General features: G+C 46.5%; 1 protein-coding gene across 3 annotated transcripts in view; it reads right to left on the minus strand.

The window, feature by feature from the left end:
- Positions 1 to 19,251, minus strand: part of Tmtc1 (transmembrane O-mannosyltransferase targeting cadherins 1) — a 211,626-nt gene extending 192,375 nt beyond the window's left edge. For all 3 annotated transcript variants that reach the window (XM_052175329.1, XM_052175330.1, XM_052175328.1), the window contains exons 1-2: positions 18,820 to 19,251; positions 563 to 740 (exon numbers count right to left, since the gene is read on the minus strand). In XM_052175329.1, coding sequence (XP_052031289.1) covers positions 563 to 740; positions 18,820 to 19,118 — 477 coding nt within the window. In that variant the 5' untranslated portion in view covers positions 19,119 to 19,251. The remainder of the gene's footprint in view (positions 1 to 562; positions 741 to 18,819) is intronic.
- Positions 19,252 to 19,854: the final 603 nt, after the last annotated feature.

Raw genomic sequence — 19,854 nt, forward strand, 5'->3', positions numbered from 1 at the left:
CTCTTACCTGCCCACAGCAACACCAACAAAAGAAATCAGCTACTTTTACTAAGATGTGGCACAGTGGTTTCGTGACACTATCATGTGTGGTGCATGATGGACAAAACCTTTGAAAAAGGGTCACATATCTAAACTAGCAATACCTTTTGAACAAACTCTTCCCCCACACAAAACAGCTAGACTTCTTATCACGTAAGTCGCCAAGTCCATTTGTGTAAATTGGGACAATGTCATTAGTTTCCTAGACCCTCCCCCTAGCATTTTTACAATGTAAATACAGGCATGAAGCAGATCAGGGATAACAACATCATAGTAAGCATTCTTGCTATCTAAAGCCACACAGGATTTAATTTTTTTTGCAAATAAAAAATTGGGAGTGCTCTTTAGGCAATTACATCCCAGGCAGAGCCAATGTGAACAGTCAAAGAACACCATTGTCAAGTAGAAGGGGTACAGGGTAAACCTACGCATGGCATGGACCTGATCATTGATCAGCCTAGCTGGTATATGCAGATAGACATTATTTTAGTGGCTATTATTTCAAGGCATCCTTTATACTCACCGCCTCGGTGTGGACCGGGTGCACTGCAAAGAGCAGGGCTGTGATGAATGCAAGTCCGCGGTTCTTGAAGACCGTTTTATCGCAGGTATACATCAGCACAAGGGTCACCAGGCAGTGCAGAATAACATTGACCGCGTGGAAGTAGAAAGGGTCCATGCCAGTCAGAAATATGTTTAGCCTATTAAAAGATAAAAATTAAAGATGGAAAGGTCTATATAAGCCATATTCACAGCATACACACAAGAGATCCGTCCATCAGTTAAGAAAGATGCACTATTTGATAATGGCTTCCGGAGACTTTCAACATTTCATGCTGTGGACTTCCAGCTTTTTCCTATCTCAGAACTAATTCAACTACAGAAATCAACACAGAGACATTTATGGTGCTATTTGGGGAACCTGGACCTCTTAAAAGGCAGGCAGACAGACATCACTCCATGGTTCACGAGATCCCCTTCCTGTCATTCTTTCTTTTACTTGTAACCCAGGGGAGGGTCTTAAGTGCTGGTATTGGAGCCATGGCCACTGGAGATGAACAGAAACCAGGAGACTGCAACTGTATCTTTACCGGGACAAACCAGGCATGAACGAGAACATGTGCTCTCTGCAGTACCACCAGAAGCCATGTTTCCAGATTCTACATCTGGAGGCTGCCTCTACTGCCTGCCTCCCATGCGGGAATCGTTAGCAATGCTTGCTACTACAAGCTGCAGCTGAGACAACACAGACAGCAAACTCACCATGAGGTTTTAGTTTTTGTAGTGTTTTTGGTAATGCTTGTTTATTTTGTCTGTGTGTGTTTGGGGGAGGATGAAGTGGGGTCACAGATGAATGCCACTGTATGCATGTGGACGTGAGAGCACAACTTGTGGAAGCCGGGTCTCTATTTCTACCACGTGTGTCTCAAAGAGCAAGCTCAGGTCATCAGGCTCGGCAGCAAGCCTTTACCTACTGAGCCATCTGGATGACCAGGGCCTATTTTATAATATAAGCCCCCCACTCATCTAAGAATCTGATTGTTACCACTGCAGTAAGCCAACTAAAAGAGAATCATAAACAGAAGGAAAGTCAGGTGCTCAACATCAAAAAACCAAAACCCAAACCAAAAACCTTCATGGCACCAAAATACAGATCAGCTATATCTAAAGGTTGCCTTTAATAACAGAATATAATATCCACAAGCAAGTCTGTAGTGCGCAATGGTTCTTCCTGATTCTGTGACCTTTTAATACAGGTCCTCATGTTGTGGTGACACCTAACCATAAAATTACTTTTGTTGCTACTTCATAACTGTGATTTTGCTACTGTTATGAGTTGTAATGCAAATAACTGTTTTCGCATGGTCTTAGGTGAGCCCTGTGACAGGGGTCCATTGACCTTCAAAGGGATTGTGATCCATAGGTTCACAATCCCATAGGTTGAGAATTGCTGCAGTAGAGTCATAGAAGATTCCCAAACAAAACCTTGCTGGGTATTCTGACACAAACCTGTAATCCCAACACTAGGATGGTTGTGGAAATAGGGCTGTTGAAAATTTGAGACCAATATGGGCTACACAGCAAAGCCCCTTCTCAAAAATTTGGTCAAAAAACAATTACTCTTATCTAGGATGTCCTGGGGGCAGTGTGTACACAATAGTTGATGGCCCACTGCTACATGGCATTCAGTCCATCACACCAAAACAACAATCCTAGGTATTTATGCTAGAGCTATTGACCTGCCTTTCCTTCAAAACCCTCTTTGCCAAAACATCCAACCAAGAATGTAAGAGTCACCTTTAGAGGTGACATATATGGGTTCTAAATAGGTAATGTGATTCAAAACTCAAGCTTCATTTGGGCACATGAATCCAAACACCAGAGTTACTGTTTGTGATGCTGTTGAGAACTATCACCCCCATAGACTCATCTATTTGAGCATGTGGTCCACAGACACTGGTTGTGGTGGTCTGAGAACTATCACCCACATAGGCCCATCTATCTGAGCACATAGTCCACAGCCTGTAACACTATTTGAGGAGGTGCAGCGTTGGTGGAGGAAGTGCTTCACTTGAAGAAGGTCTGAGGGTTTATAACCTCCCTTTACTTCCATTTTCCTCCTTTACTTCCTGTATGTAAATGAAAATGTGACCAGCCAGCTTCCTGCTCCATCTTCTTGCTGCACAATGCTTTCCCCGCCATTGTAGATTGTATCCCTCTGGAATTTAAGCCAAAATAAACTTTCTCTTGGGATCTCCCAGGGCAAACGGGCTAGCAAGACTAGCCACAGTGGTGAGCTCTGAGTACAGAGAGCAGAGGAAGCTGTGAACATGCACTATTGACATGGGCACTGCCATGCCAAGGACTCCAGTGTCACAGTCCCATGGGGATGGCACCTACAGAGACTTGCTATGAGCTAACCCTTCTCCCACACTGTACCTAGTAAGCATGCTGAGGTTTGGGTGGCCAGGGATTGTTGGTGCCCTCCATTCTAGTGAAGGCAGCACTGTCTAATCCCAGCTTTCTTGTACCCACGTCTGTGTGTCTGTCCCTCCTTTATTTCCTCAGTGCTTGTAGACAGAATTGTTGGACTGAAGCAGTGTGAATCATGTTATGTAGGTTTGATTGAGACAGGGCTCAGTCAATAATGTAGAAGAATGACTAAGGATGATTCTTAGCATCAATCTTGAACTTACACATACACACACAAACACATGCACACACACTCCCACACACATGAAAATAGAAAAAGGCAGGGGGAGTGTGTACTTGCTGGCTGAAAAATCCTAATTCCAGAAAACTTCCATCAGAAAACAAGTATTTTTACACACATACAAACAAGTCCACGTGTTTCTCATAATGTTATTTGTAAAATAACAAGATCTAAAGGGGATAAAAGGAGAGAGACACATAAGTGCAAGACAAAATGCTAACAACATTTCCAAACATAATCTGTGAGGAAAGAGAACAGAATCTCTGGTTCTGGAAGCCAATATGGGTGCACAGAAAAAAAAAGGGGGGTATGTTTCATAATTTAATAGAAGAGGGGCTATGATCGATGCTCTGCATCTATGTTTTAACAGAGACATTTATCAAAATATCTTGAAGTCTGCCTGCATACATGACAGCCCAGGATGGATTTGCAGCCTACACAGAGTGGAGACTAATACATCAATGTCCTTATGGACTAAGACCTCCAGTGCCTGTCCAGAGTGTCCAGTGCCTAGTGGTAGCTCTGATTGCCTAATGTCATTATCAGCAGCTAAAATAAAACTACAGAATCCACATTTATAAAGATTACAAAAATGTCTGTGCTGTGAGGAGAAAAGTACCCTGGAAAACTGACTGAGATCCAAAGTGGGCACGAGTGTTCCCATCAACACTATGCTGGGTGCTAAAAACAACAAACTACTTGAATCCAGGTTAGAATGATTATACACATACTGTGACCCAGAGGGTGTTGTCACCCTCACCTGAAAAGTTAATGTTCTTCAGCCACAGAAGCAGGACAAATCACCAACAGAGAGACAAGGAGCTACTGAACTCCAGTTTATCATGTCAGTGTATTCATCAAGATTTGCTAAAAGTTAACCACACGAGGAAGTGCCCAGAGATACAAAGAAAAGACATGGTGTCTCTTCTTGAAGGATTCCCAGAGCAGTGAGAGTAATAAAGGAACATACCCAGATGGAACAGCAGAGCTCCAGCAATGGAAGGACCTGCCAGGTCAGAGCGTTCAATGAGGGAAATGTTCTCCAAGTGGGGAAGAAAGGCAAGACCCAGGGTACTCACTGAGAGGCAGCGGGGCTGAGAGAGCTTCTTAGACACTGGGGTCACTTACCCAAGTGAGCTCCAGGATGGTGGCAGCCCTCTGAAATGGGGTCTCAGGAAGGTGGGTTTGGGGACATGGGGGACAGAGAGCAGGGATATAATGTTCAAGGAGCTTATAGTTTTGCTCTCCAGTGTCTGGAGCAAGCCTCATTCATGGATGTCACAGTAAATCCTGAAGTAGATGGCGGATGGACAGACAGATGAATGAAAGAAGCACTGAGACAACGCACTTACTCTAAGTCTACCTGAGGGGAAAGCAAGGACTACACCAGAAACAGACTCTTCCAGACCAGGTTCCTCCTATATACCGTCTCATTTCACCTTATACCTTTTAATATACTGTTTTAAGATACTGTTTTAATCTGCAAAAAAAAAATTTTAGAGCAGATGTCTGCATATAAATATTTCTAATATATCTCAAAATATTAGAAGACTTGACAATTCCAGGCTGGCTGTGCTACAGGGGAACATTTGGGTACCTGTTTCATTAGGACAAATGTTCACAATTAGCCAGTCTCCACCAGTCTCTTATAAAAGCCACGCATTTATTATGGCACAGGATTTTTCTTCTAGTAAAGAAGACAAGTAGATTGTTTCCTGGGTCTCTATTTAGAATCACAAATGGGAAATAAAAATATAGGCAGAATGGCTATTGTTTGAAAACAAAGTATATTCCCAGAGAAGAAGGTATAACCAACCATGTTCCTACAAATAAATGTAAAGTACTATATGCCAAAGAACACGAGCTCAGTCCTCAGTTATGCAGTCAGCTGACACCTATAGCAGCTGAGACTTCAACCTGTAGAGAAGGTGTCACCTCAACTTGGTGATACCAAGAAGGTGTCAACTCAAGTAGCATTGAAGTGTGATGATCTGTCTAGATCACCAACTCCATGGGATGTAGCGCCACTTAGGGGACAGAATCATGGACCTGTCTATGACAGTTTCCTGAAAGGGTTGAGAGGAGACACGCATCCTCAAAGTGGGTATCACTTGTCCAAAAGAATGCAGAAGACACAAAGAGATCCAAGGAGAACAAGGCATGACCTGCCAGCCCCTGCTTCTTCCTGAGTGTGTCCTTGGCTGATGTCCTAGCTTCTTTGGCCTTCCAATGAGGATCTGGGGACCTTCCAGGCTTCATCACAGGATGGGGTGTGCCCAGGCATCGAGCTTTGGGAACTTAGCAGCTATAGAGTTCTCAGCTTCACTAACATGTCACCCAGCCCCTGCCATGTAACACAACCTTGATAAGTCTCTTTTATACTATGTATACATTCTAGGGCTTCAGTACCTCGAGAGAACTCCAATACAGCTAGCTGGTCAACATTTAAAATGAGATATAAAAGTCTGGCGACAGTACCTTGACACCGTCTAACCAGAGCAGTGTCTCAGCCTCCAGGCCACCCTGAGAGTGCCTCCATGATGCTGCTCAATCTAGTTTTTAAAACTCACTGAAAATCATCTTTAGGAGTTATGAGCAGTTTTTCAGAGATTTAAGAAGCTGATTTCTCTCCATTGCTGAAATCCACTGCATTCAGCACACAATAGATTCTAAAAGACCTCTGTTGAATAAACAAATGATTTTAAATTATGGTGGAAGTGGGAAAAGCCCATCTTTCCCTTTCAGCTCTAAGAATCTCTCATTTTATTTGGTGTAGGCTTTATTTCTCATTTAGAACTAGGACAAGCAGTAGGATTTTTTTTCTCTCTCAAATAACCTTAACAGGCATCTCTGACTGAAATCCTCCTTCCTCTTCTGAACCCGTCTCCCTGTGAAGACGACCAGGAGAGCAGGGTGTGAACTCAAAGCAATCAGTCTGGTTGTTGTCTAGGACACCCACATCAGGGCCCAGGAAAAGTCGAATAATCCAACATCAAAGGAGAGCAAAGGCAGAAGGGGGCCAGCTCTCCACCCCTCCCTCTCACAGCCAGGAGCTTTGGGTAAACTCTCTCTAAATCCTTTAAAGAATATAGTCGGGTGTGGGGAAGAAGAAAGGCAAAACTTAATCAGGATGCATCCTAGAAAGAGAGACTTGTGCTGGGGACATAGAGAGTCCATCTCAGGGCCCCTGAACTTCTTCTGAATGCTCCAAATCCATGAGTGAGCCAGGTCTGGAAATTGGTCCAGAGGGAAGATGTTTCCAGAGGGGAGACTGGTAGCTCCAGTCTACTCCTATGCCCTCCCTGCAACCTTATTCATTCACACATGCTCACACACTCACACACTCATACACACACTCATACATATGCTCACAGACATTCACACACATACATACAGTCACACACATACACATACATACAACACACTCATACACATACACATATACTCTGACAGACGTTCACACACAGACACAGTCACACACATACACACATACTTACAACATACTCACACAGTCATACACTCACACAAATTTACACACACTCACACATACACTCTCACACATATTCACACACTCTCACACATACATATTCCTATAATTCTCTCATAACACACTAATACACACACATACACACACTCACACACATTCACTCTCACACACATACACACATTTATACATACTCACACATACACTCTCCCACACATACACACATGCACACAAACACACACTCTCACACATATATACACACACATTCTCACACACATACTCTCACACACATACACACATGCATACACACATTTACACACACTCACACGCATACTCTCACACTCATATACACATACACATAAATATACACACTCTCACACACATACACACACATTCTCACACACACACACTCTCTCACACACATATACACATGTGCGCGCACACACACACACACCCCTGGGATTTCCCTGGTACATAAGTCAGGCATCATTCTAGATCACCCTCTCTACTTCACTCCGCTCCTTCAGCATGAATGCCTGCTCACACCCATAGCCCTGGTGTAGTCCAAGTCCTCTGGCATCAGATTTGTTTGTGCTGCCTGTCATGAATGTTCCTACCATGTTTGGCATTCAAACTTCTGTAACCAAGGATCCCTTCACTAACATCTGAAAGCCCCTCTCCATGGTAGCTCCACCACACATATGTAGGTCACAGTCAGCTTGCAGAAAGGACTGGCTCATAGCTTCTCCACTCTTTGTTGTCCCATCAATGGCATCCCACTTGTGCCTCAGTAAAAGAAAAGCTACCTGACTCTTATCTCAGGAAAACCGTAGTGGAGCAGAGGCTAGGAGCACAGATATGAGCTAAGTACCAAGGACAATGTGATATTTGTTTCTTCCTAGGCATAGGTCTCATGGGGCACCAGTGGTCACCAAACTTCTTGATGCGACCTTCAGCTATGACTCTCTGCTCCCATGCCATCTTAAGATACTTGAAAGCATATCTAAGACGAAGCCTGAGATCTGCACACAGGCAGGGGATTAGCAGAGCTATGAGACATGGGTCTCAAATTCAACAGAATGCTCACAGGGCCAGCAAGCTCAGCAGAAAAGTCAGTGTACTCAGCTCTAAGCATTACTAAAATACCCTCATCCAGGAAAAGGGTGGGGGAGTAAATGTAGCCCCTTTATCATTCCTTTTGTGCATGTACACACGCATACAAAGATATGTGTGCATGTGCATGTGCATTTGAAGAACCTCAGCTGTCATTCCTCTGGTGCTATCCAGATTTTGAGACAGATCACCAAATGGACTAAGCTTGCCAGCCAGCAAGCCTCAGGAATCTGCCTGTCTCTGCCTGTATCAACCTCTATACCGGGTTGATAAACAAAGTATTGCTACTAAACCTGGCCTTTTTTAAAAAATGGGCTCTGGATGATTGAACTCAGGTCCTCATGCCTGCAAGGCAAAGGACCTTCTACCTTCTGTAACTCTTTTGTTATTTCTGATATTTATCCTGGGTGTTCACAGCTCAGTATGACCCACTGAGCACACTCATCTGCCTCTGGTGTTCCCCACCTCTAGCTGTCCCGTGGCTCTCAAATGCTTGAGAGTGGTTTCCATGGTTATCTTAGATCATTTGACCAATAGATAGCATCTGGTTCAGCTTGTTTTCCCTGCAAGGCAAATCCCATAGGCCATCAATCATTCTAGGTCTCTTCCGCATTACCTCTAGTTCTAGAGACAAATCAACAAATCATTACTTCATCTGAAGAAACAAACTATGCAACTGAATGAAGCTCAGTTCTCTCATCTTCACTATGAGAAAGCTACTCCCTGGGGAAGGTGCCAACCACCATTACTGTCATCTTTGCACTCCAAGTAATGACAGACTAAAGGGAAGGACACTGGAGGAGGGACATGGTGGGGGTGGGGGGGTGGGAGAGGGAAAGGGAGAGGGAGAGGGAAGACTGGTAACCACACAGGAAAGAGAACATGTTCAAGAAACCTATCAAGAGAAACTCAGCAAGTAACTAGAACTCAATGCCACATACCTTCATTACAGTTGTAACTGAGCTGTTAATTTTGCCATATATCTTAGTAACAACTGTAACTGAGCTGTTAATTTTGCATTTACGTTCTTAGGAGATGGTGTGTTTTCTAGCACACCTGGACACCCTGCAATTCTAACAGGGTCTATCCACAGTTAATGAATAACCAGAGTCCTGCTGGGACATCTAACTCAAATATCAGAACAGGAGGCTTTAATCCCCAAAGCACCTGAGTGTTGACCAGATGGCTATAAAATGGAGGTTTCCCCCATCTCTCTCTGGTCCACCAATACTCTAGAATACCTTGCATTTAGAGATTATTAAGGAAATTGCTATACTATAGGAGTTTGATAAAACAAAACCCAGGACCAAGGGGAGCTAGCTTTGCCTGGCTGGAGGCCTGGAGAGTCCTAGGCACACACTTGCCAGGCCTCAAGATGCACCTGGTTCAGGGCATCTGGGTGGCAGAATCTACCAGGGAAGTAAGAGCAAACTCGGAGCTCAGGGGTTTGCTAAGGCTTCATTATTCGGTCCATTTGATTGACACAGGACTGAACTCAATCTGAAGTCCTTTCCCCCTCCTCAAATGAGAGGCAGAGCTGATATCACACAGCTCAAAGCCAAACCTCCTAATCATTACATTTTTAGTACCATCAGCTCCATTGAGAGCACAGGAACTACACTGAGTCACCTGCTCCTAAGCTGTGGTGAACCCATTAGTCCACTTTGAATATGAAATTCCTCACATTGAGAAATTCCAAAAAAGGTTTCTCTGAAGTAACCCAAGCTAAAAACCAGACCAACTCTAGATGGTTGTATTAAAGCAAAGGAAGCTTTAACATTTTTTACATAGCCTGGGCTAAAGTAAAGGAAGATGTAGCCCAGGCTAGCTCATTTGACAAGACTTTGAGGTCCTGGTGTTTCATATGGCTTCTCTGTAGAAAGCAGGACGTTGGCATGAATGGATCTTAATCACCCAAAGGAAGAAGTGGATGGAACCTCATTGCGGGTTTTCCCTCCAGCCTTGATTTGAACTTGCGACATGCACTCTGCAGCTATGTGTGCTTCAGTGCTACCCTGGGGGAAAGGGTAAATGGTGCCAGACTACAGACGGCCATTCTCTCCACATTATAACTGGGAGACACAATCCTCCTTTAACAGCCAAAGCTGCCCTTGATCTGTGATACACAGGACCTTCAGGCATCCTCTGCAATACCCAAGGGATATATACCCTGTCTTCCTCCACTTTTCTCTTTGAGAGAGCAAGGAAAAAGGTAAATTATGACAGAAAACTGGGCTGGACAGAGGACTCAGTGGTTAAGAGCACTCACTGCTTTTCCAGAGAGCCTGAGTTTGGTTCCCATCAGGCAGCTCACAACCTATCCAGCACTCCAGCTCCAAGGAGATCTGACAACATCCACAGGCTCTGCACTCCAGTACATATGTACACTGACAGACAGATGGACAGACACACACACACACACACACACACAAAAAAACAACAACAACAACAACAACAACAACAATTTTAAAAAAGGCAGAAACCAAGCAGGCTTCCCATGTAGAGCGCAGCCCCATCTTTAATTTTTCAGCTCTGCAAGTCAGGAAAAGTTCTATGTGTTACAGACAGTTCTCAGAACACTGAAACCAGAGACAAAAGTGATGTCAGTGGTCGGGGCATGGAGCGTTCGGATAAGGGCAGTCTTACAAATGGTCCACGTGTTGAGTGTTTGGTTTCTAGAAGGTGGAACAAACCAGCTTAAGAAAGTGAAAATGAAACAGGGAGCAGCGTGTGCAGATCAGGAGTCCTGGGCACGCCTCCATGACAAAGTGGTATCTGAGCAGACACTGAAGGCACAGAGAAAGCTGGCCCTGCCCAGCATCGATAGCACACCGCCTTCTAGGAGAAGACAGTCCACAGCTGAGGCCCTCTGCAGCAGTGTGCTCTGTGAAGGAGCAAGGGCTCCAGGGTGCTGGGTGGAGAGGGCAGCTTAGACCGCAGGGTGGAGTCCAGGACTTTGCAGGCAGAAGCCACATCTTATCAGCAAGAGGGACACACTACTGTTCCTTTGGCATGAGAAAACATTCCTTAGTCCTCATAAAGAGGAATGACTACACTCAAATCTACAAAAAAAAAAAAAAAAAAAAAAAAAAAAAAAAAAAAAAAAAAAGAGTGTGGCTGCAAAGGAAAATAGAAGGATATCTGTCGATAAAACCAAACTGCTTTTGAAGGCATTCCCTGATTTCCTTTGGGGACAAACTTGTAAACCGCCCCTCCCTCCCAGTCTAGTCTGTTCCTGGCTTCCTAGACAACCAGACTGAGGTCTCAACTTAACCCTGAGACATGATCACAGTCTCTGACTCCAGGGCTTTCTGAGGTATAGAAATGTCGAGGTTTGGGGTTTTTGCTTTTATTTAATTGGTTTTTTTTATTGATTCTTTGTGAATTTCACATCATGCACCCCAATCCTACTCATCTCTCCTGTCCCTTCGTACCCACCCTCCACCCTTGCAACCTCCCCTTCGAAGACAAAAAATATGTCCTTGTGGAAGCTGCAATGTGTGACAGTGTGTCCCAAGGTACCCTTTGTCAACACATCTTCACTTGCATGCAAATGTTCATTGCAATGAACCATGGGTCTGGTTTGAGACCTCTGGGTCCTGCTGTACCATCAATACTAGATCCTCACGGGATGATCCTCTAAGATATCCTGTTTCTGTCTTGTGTCATAAAGATCCTGCAGCTTTGGATCTGCAGAACCAGCCCTTTTACATGCTTTAGCCATTTATAGATGGGGTTGGCCAGCTCAAAGCCCTGGATTTGGTGCTAAGTAATGAAATAGTATTGCACAATAGCTGAGTTGGTCAGCCCACCAGTTCTCCTGCACCCATACCACCAGGGTGAGCTCCCATCACTGCCCTGGCTAGCCCACCCAATGCTGCTGCTGCCACGGGTAGAACCAGCTCTCCTGCTCTCATGCTGTAGGGGCAAGTTCAGCAGGGTCAACTCTATTGTGCTGCTCAGACAAGGTACAGGGCCTGCTCTCCCAAACTCTGCAGACAGAGGGACTGGGCCAGCTCTTCCACTCTCATGACCTCAGGGCAGGGTGGTTTTGTTTGTTTGTTCTCCAATGTCATTTCCCTCCTGCCCCACTAGAGTTTTTACTGCCTTCAGTCCTTTTGTTTTTACTTGCCTGTGTCTCCATCATGGAAAACTGGGTACCTTAATCAAACATCCCAGGCCATCTTCATTTATTGTCTAGAATAGGATAGAGAGCAGTTGCCACCCTTGCAGAGACAGACTGCCTGACAATAAGACCTCAAAGAGGGCAGATCAGTAGAAGTAGACAGAAGGTGAACATTTCACAGTTCTTGGGTGTAGGTGATGGTAGCTGATGCTTGCACATTCTCAGAGTTGGCAGAATACTATGACTACAAGATACAAACTACTGGTAAAATCTGTCATTATCAAGCATTAAAGCATTGCAGGTCCCCCACAGCATACATATTAACATATTCTATTTTTTAGCTCTGACATTTAAACCACCCACTTCACTCTTATGATTTATGTTAGTATCAGGAGTGTTCAGTAAAACTTTATAGCAAACAATGATCTAATAGCCTAAACATGGAAAGATAAACCATGAGTTTAAGGTCCTATAATTAGCCTCAGCTTCCCCATCTTCAGTGGCTGAAGACCACGGGTTCTTCAGGCAGGTTCCACTCACTGGCTGAATGGAAATTTCCACAGGAACTTCTTCCCAAGAGGATAAAATGAAACTGCTAAGTACCTTTTAAATCAATCAAAGCAATTTTCAAGGGACGTTATGGGCACTGTGGCCTTCGGTTCTGCCAGTTCAGTATCTACAGAAAAGCTTAATGGATCCCTCCTGATTTCGGAGGTAGTGACCAGGGTGGAAAATGACATTACGTCCTTCACAGGAAAATGGATGCAACTGGAGACCAGAAAAGTCAACTATCAGATGTTTCCTCTCATAGGTGGAACTTGGATTTTTATAGAGACATACCACATACCACACACACACACACACACACACCATGCAGCTAAGCCTGGAGAAGAAGTAAGGGACTGACAGGAAGGGCAGCCAGGACAAAGGGGAGGATATGGGCTGGATACAGTGTCTGTACAGGATACACTTGAGTGAAAACAGTCTGTGTGAAGACCCCCGATTCCAGGTATGTATATTGAATAAACACCAATAAAAAGAAATTAAGGATAAAAACAGAAGCAGAATCAAAAGAGTGTGAGGTCTGTAGAGTAAGAGAAACATACTCTGCTTCTCCTTTACCTTCGTCTAAAAATATTCCTGCACAGTCTTGCTCATGAACAGTTGAGAAGACTGGGCATGAGGGCTGATGAGCTAGCACCACAGACCCTATATGCCAGCATACCGTCTCTCACGGCCCTGGGGCTCCATCTTGACAGGAGAACTTGCAGGAAGCCTGACTTTTCCACTCTTTTTTTAAATTGAATATTGTCTTCAATTTTACATTGGCAATTTTACATTGCCAATGGTAAAACCTTTCCCAATTTCCCCCCTCCCCAAAGACCCCCAACCCCTCCTCCCACACCCTGCCTCCACGTATATGCCCCTCCACCCAACACACTCCCACCTACCTCCCCCTTGGGTTCCCTTTGTTGGGGCCTCTATTGAGTCTTTGCCTGACCAAGGACCACTCCTCCCACTGATGCCCAACAAGGCCTTCCTCTGCCACATTTTTGGCTGGAACCATGTGTACCCCTTGGTTTATGGTTCAATCCCTGGGAGTCTTGGGGCGTCTGGGTGGCCAAAATCATTGTTCTTCCCATAGGGCTGTAAACCCCTTCAGCTCCTCCAGACCACCCTCTAGCTCCTCCTTTGGGGACCCCACGCCCAGTCCAATAGTTGGTTGCTAGTTTCTGCCTCTGTATTTGTAAGGCTCTGGTCAGGCCCCTCCAGAGACAACCATGGCATGCTCCTTTTGGTATATGTTTCTTGTCATAGTGTCAGGTTTGATGACTGTTTATAGGATGAATCCCCAGGTAGGGCAGTGTGTGAGTGGCCTTTACTTCAGTCTCTGCTCCACACTGTCTCCCTTATTGCTCCTGTGAGTATTTCGCTCCCTTTCTCAGAGGAACCAAAGCACCCTCACTTAAGTCCTCCTTCTTCTTGAGCTTCCTCTGCTGGGTGAATTGTAACTTGTTTATTTTGAGCTTTTGGGCTAACATCTGCATACCATGTGCGTTCTTTTGTGACTGGATTACCTCGCTTGGGATGACACTTTCTAGTTCCATCCATTTGCCTAAGAATATCATGAATTCATTGTTTTTAATAGCAGAATAGTATTCCATTGTGTATATAAAGGAACACTTCTCCATTGTTGGTGGGATTGCAAGCTGGTAAAACCACTCTGGAAATCAGTTTGGCAGTTCCTCAGAAAATTAGACATAGTACTACCTGTGAACCCAGCTATACCACTCTTGGGCATATACCCAGAAGATGCTCCTACATATAATAAGGACACATGCTCTACTATGTTTGTAGCTGCCTTATTTATAATAGCCAAAGGTGGAAAGAACCCAGATGTCCCTCAACAGAGGAATGGATACAGAAACTGTGATATATACACACAATGGACTCTTCCACTTTTGATGCTAACACCCGTGCTGGTGATGGTGTCCTCAGCTAGTGAGAAGGAGCTGAGGGAACCTGCAGGCCTGTAACCTGAGCTACTGGTATCACCACCAGAAGCAGTCAGCACTTCCGGTTCAATCTGCATGAGACCCCACAGCCTGAAAACCTGTACCAGTCATGGCCACTCCACTCCCACCTTTGAAACCCCCTCAGAAATGTCTGCTGGAGACAGCCCTAATGCAAAGCCACCCTGGAAAGGGGGTTCTAGAAAGAGTCTCAATGTAGGTAGCTAAAGTGACAGTGCAATCCTGTCACAACTTATTTCCCTGCTCTGGTCCTTGAAACTGTTATGATCTGCTAAACTTTTCTACAGTCAACTTAGCCCTTTATGTGAGAAACATGATCAGGCTGTTTACTAAACAGGTACAGCTGTTATTCTTTATGATTAATTAATTATCAATTTACCTATTTATATGAGTACGCTGTAGCTATCTTCAGAGACACCAGAAGAGGGCATCCGATCTCATTACAGATGGTTGTGAGCCACTATGTGGTTGTTGGGAATTGAACTCAGGACCTCTAGAAGAGCAGTCAGTGCTCTTAACCACTGAGCCATCTCTCCAACCCAGTTATGTTTGTTCTTAAAGGAGTTAGTATCTCCCAGACAGTATGTGACAAACATTCAATGTATCAAGGATATAAACTTACTTTTACTAAAAGAAGAAAAGGCTTTAAATTTTGATTTGGGGTTCTAAGAGAACAAAAATATAAGATACAAAAATGAGAGAAAATGGATAAACTACAGGACATCTACAGAGTAGAATACTACCTAGAAGTGAAAAGGAATTAACTCTTCATTGCACACAAACATCTGGATAAAGCTCCTGCGAAATGCTGAGAGACAGAAGAGTGAGAGAGAGCAAGAGAGAGGGGGGGGGGGAGAGAGAGAAAAAGAGACAGACAGAGAGACAGAGACAGAGGGGCAATCTCAACAAAGTATGCATTAAGCAATTTTGCTATTTAGCATTGAAATGATAAAACTATAGAGATGGAGAATTAGTGGTCGCCATGGGTCAAGTAGGAGTTTTATTGATTAGGTGTTAGATCTTAGGTGCATCGCTACATTGAAGAAGTATAGGATCCACAGGGTAGAAGTTATTTTATTCTAGGCATTGTGACTGTAGTAGAACCTCAGAAATGGATGCCTGTCATAAAACTGCAGAGAACTAAATATACACACACCAAGATAAATAAAATATGCATTCAAAAGCTGATGAAATTTAGGGGGTGGGGTATCTCCTAAATTATATCAATGTTAATTTCCTAACACCCAGGAAACACACACAATGGGCTGGATATTCCCATATCAATCACTAATTAAGAAAATGCCCTTCAGGCTTGCCTACAGCCTGAAACTACGGAGGCTTTTTCTCAATCGAAGTGATCTTCTCACAGATGACTCTAACTTGTTTCACGTTGACATAAAAACCAACCAGGACACCAGGCCAAATGCTTGATTCATACCAAACTAGTTTTCCATCCCTTTTCAAAGGTCCAAGTTATGTAGATCTAAAGAGACATGGTAGCTTACTGAATGTGTACTATCAGCCCTTAGGAGGCCAAGGTAGGACTATGATCAGTAAAGAACTAGCCTGGACTACACAGCGAATCCCAAGCCAGCCCGAGCTATGGAGCTATGGAGTGAGAGAATATCTCAAGAAAGAAACAAAGGAGAGAGAGAGAGGGAGAGAGAGAGAAAGAGAGAGAGAGAAAGAGAGAGAGAGAGAGAGAGTCTGAAGTCTTCTTGTTGCTGCACTAGAACAAGGGGCACTCCTCATTTACTACAGAAGAGCTGGCTACTCTAACTGAAAGTGACCAAAGGAGCAGAGAGGATTGCACTGCTTCCTCTTCCAAATGAGGTAACTATTCCAAGTCACACCCTGTGCTCTCTAGACTCACAATTCAATTGGCTCATGAAAAGGGGGGCGGGGGGATTCTCTGTGTCTCTATTTGCTTTCCATTGCTGTGGCACACACACACACACACACACACACACACACACATACATGCACGCACGCACATATATGGAGAAATAGATTTATTTACCTCACATGTCTGGACCACAGTCCCATCATTTAGGGATGTCAAGGCGGAACCAACATGGAGGAACATGCTTACTGGTTTGCTCAGCCCAGGAATGACACTACCCACAGTGAGCTGGGCCTTCCCACATCAATCATTAATCAAGGAAATACCCACACAGGCTTACCTACAGACCAATCTGATGAGAGCATTTTTTTCTCCACTAGTTTCCCTCTTACTAGATGACCCAAACACAACAAAACCACAAAACTAAAGAGCAACAGTCTTAGACAATTGCACCAGAAAGAGATTGTGTATCCCCTTCCTTTCCCCTGTCCTGCCAGCCCTGTTCATTCCCCCCACCCCCTTCACTATCTCCACTGCCTCCCCGGAGTAGGGGTGGGGGCGATGAAGCCAAGCTAGTGATAAAAGGTGGAGCTGCTACATAGCCCTTCCTCCCCTGCCTTGGCAGAGTTCCTATTAGGAACTATTAAAAACACTTGGACAGCCAGCACCTTACACTTGCTGTGCAGATCCTCCCAGCAGGCATCCAACCCTGGCGCTTTAAATGGAAACTGTTCAGGCCACGGACCAGGGCAGGCTCCAGGGCTGTAAAAAGTCCGCATGTGGAGTGCAGTGAGCTTATACACCTTCAAATTAATCAACAGCCTCACCCAGTCCATGAAAACGTCTTTCGTCCATCCAGTGTAAAAAGAAGCGTTCCTAGTTTTATAACTAAAAAAAAAAAGCACTTGGGAAATTAAAGGGACTGAGAAACTGCAGCTAAGGCTATCTTTGGGATGAAAACTAACACAACTTTCCAAAGACAAATGTTTATAAAACATCTCCTTGGGAGTCAGACATGTTATTTTCTCACCCTCTTTAAAACATTAGTTTATTTGAAAGAATTTACGTGAAAGCCAACTGCAGGTTTTCCTTCTCTCTCCAAAGCCCTGGGCCTGAAGGCTCATGCTGTTATTTTGCCAGCTGTCCCCAGAGATCAGAATCATAAACTATGGCTCCTATGACAAAGATTTGAAAACGAGTTAATACCCTGTGAGCTGCTGTGTCCTGCACGCACACCAGCTCAAACGCGGAGCCAAGTTACACTGAATGGAGTTCAGCTGTTTGCTTCCAACGGGTCCTTTCCCCAGGATTCAAGCTGATACACCGCCTTACAAATGCGTACTGTCCGGTTCCACGACTTCACACCAGAAATGCTGAGTCATGGTTCCGGAGCTGGGGAAGGGGCTCTCTGCACCCCTCCACCTTGCGCGTTCTCAATGTGGGTCCCGGAGGCTGGGTGCAGCACCCTGGATGCAGAGGCTGGGGCTGGAGATGCTCGGGTTAGGGAGGCTGTCTGCGACCCAGTACGCAAAGCTGGGTGCTCAGACCCCTCTCTCCGGCTCTTGTGGGAACACTCACAGCCTAGCAGCTCCAGGAGCATCGTAGGCCACTTGATCTGGTCCCCTTTACTCCTCCTCTGCCCAGCAGTACAATCTCCCTGGAGAAGCTGACAATTTGGAGCACCCTCTGGAACCTGCTAATCGCGGGTAGGAAAAGCTCCAGTGAGAAGTCTCGTCTGCCATCCCTGAAGCCCCGGGGACATAGCAGGGAGAACTCGGTCCCAACTCCGCAGCCAGGAAGCGCGGGAGAACCTAGGTTTAGCTAGGGAGCTAGGGGGTCTCGGGAGCAGAGCAAAGATCTCCCTGAGTAGTGCGGAGAAAACCCAAAACAGAGCCAGAAGAAAACCATGTAGTGCTTCAGGACCCGAGCAGAGCCTTGAGAACCTAAAGCTGTCCAGGATAAAGACCAGAGGCAGAGCCAGGAGGATTCAGGACTGAGCCAGTTGATCAGAGTCCGAACCGGGAGGACCCAGCCCAGAGTGATGAGGTCTCGGGGCAGAACGGAGAGAGCCTCCGTCAGAGAGAATTTGGGGCTGCGCTGACAGAACACTAGAGTCGGGAGGGCCTGGGACAGACCTGGAAGGACCCAGAGCCTAGTAGAGAGCACTTAAGACAGAGGCAGGAGCATCAACCATAGAGCCCAGAGGACCTTTGGCAGAGACTGGTGAACGGAGCAGGGCAGAGGAGCAAGCGTAGAACCTAGAGGACCAGGCTGAGCAGCCAGAACACGAGGTAAATCCAGGAGGACTTGACTGATGACAAGAGGACCTGGGGTAGAGCTGGGACAACCTAGCTGAAAAGGGAGAACACCCTAGAGGAAGTACCGGGGGACCTGTCAGAAGTGTCCCCGCCGTGCCATCCCTTCTCCAGGGACAGGTGCCTAGACCCCAGGACGCATAGGGCTCACCTGAAGGACAGCACGCACAGCGGCCGATAGGACTTGTGGCTGGTGCTGTCCGCCAGGCCCTTGCCCCAGAAGTCATTAGCGAAGACGGACCAACGCAGCGGGGCCCCGGGCCGCACGTCGGGGTTGTTCACGATCGCCCACACGTCGTCGTGCACAAACTCGCCCTGCAGCGAGCGGCCGTAGCAAAGGCAGCTGGCCCCAGCTAGCAGCGCCGCGGCTCCGGCTGGAATCAGCCCGCAGCGCGGGCGCCGCGAGGGCGCGCGCTCCCCGCCGCCGCGGTCCCCGCGGGTCACCAACATCGCACCGCCCGCACGGCCGCTCCCGCGCGGCGCGCATCCTCCCCGGCCGGGATCCGGGCGCGCGGCGGCCTGCTTGGCTCGGGCATCGCGCGCCTACTGTCCCCGCCCGGGCGCCCGGTGCTCTGCCGCCGCGGTGGCCCAGCTGCAAATAAACAGCGATTCCCCCCACCTCCCTCCCCGCCTCCCCGGGCCATCGCCGCCGCCTCCGCCCACTGCGCATGCCCGCTTGCGCGCCTCCGCCTCCTGGATCCTGGGACCTGAGGTCCCCAACACCTGGCCCTTACCCGCTGGCGCTGCGTCCCAGACGGCCGGAGCGCGCAGGTGGAGTGGGTCGCTGCGGGGCTTGAAGGGGACGGGTGGGAAGGCCACCCAGGGTCCCACCGGGTACGCCCAACTGCTCTTCTAGACCTGTCCCCAGCTCATCTCCGCTGCGAAGGGGTCTCCGCCGCCTCCCGGCCGCAAGTCGGCAGGCTTGTCAGGTACTCCGTCTGCACTACCCGGACACCCTCTCTCCCTGGAGGCTTGAGAGATTCGACACCAGCCGGACCACGAGGGACTAGCTCTAGCGCGCGAGGGGCTTTTAGTCTTTCGCGTACTGTACCCTCGACCTGGGAACGCAACCCGCGCAGCAGTTCCTTCCCTGAAGCCCAGGGGTGCATCCCCGGCTGTGGACTGCCTCCTTGCCGGTTTCTCTGTTTCTTCTGCTACTTATAATAAGCTCCCGGTTTGATTTTTA

Source organism: Apodemus sylvaticus, chromosome 2, assembly GCF_947179515.1.
Source record: "Apodemus sylvaticus chromosome 2, mApoSyl1.1, whole genome shotgun sequence".
Taxonomy (NCBI): domain Eukaryota; kingdom Metazoa; phylum Chordata; class Mammalia; order Rodentia; family Muridae; genus Apodemus; species Apodemus sylvaticus.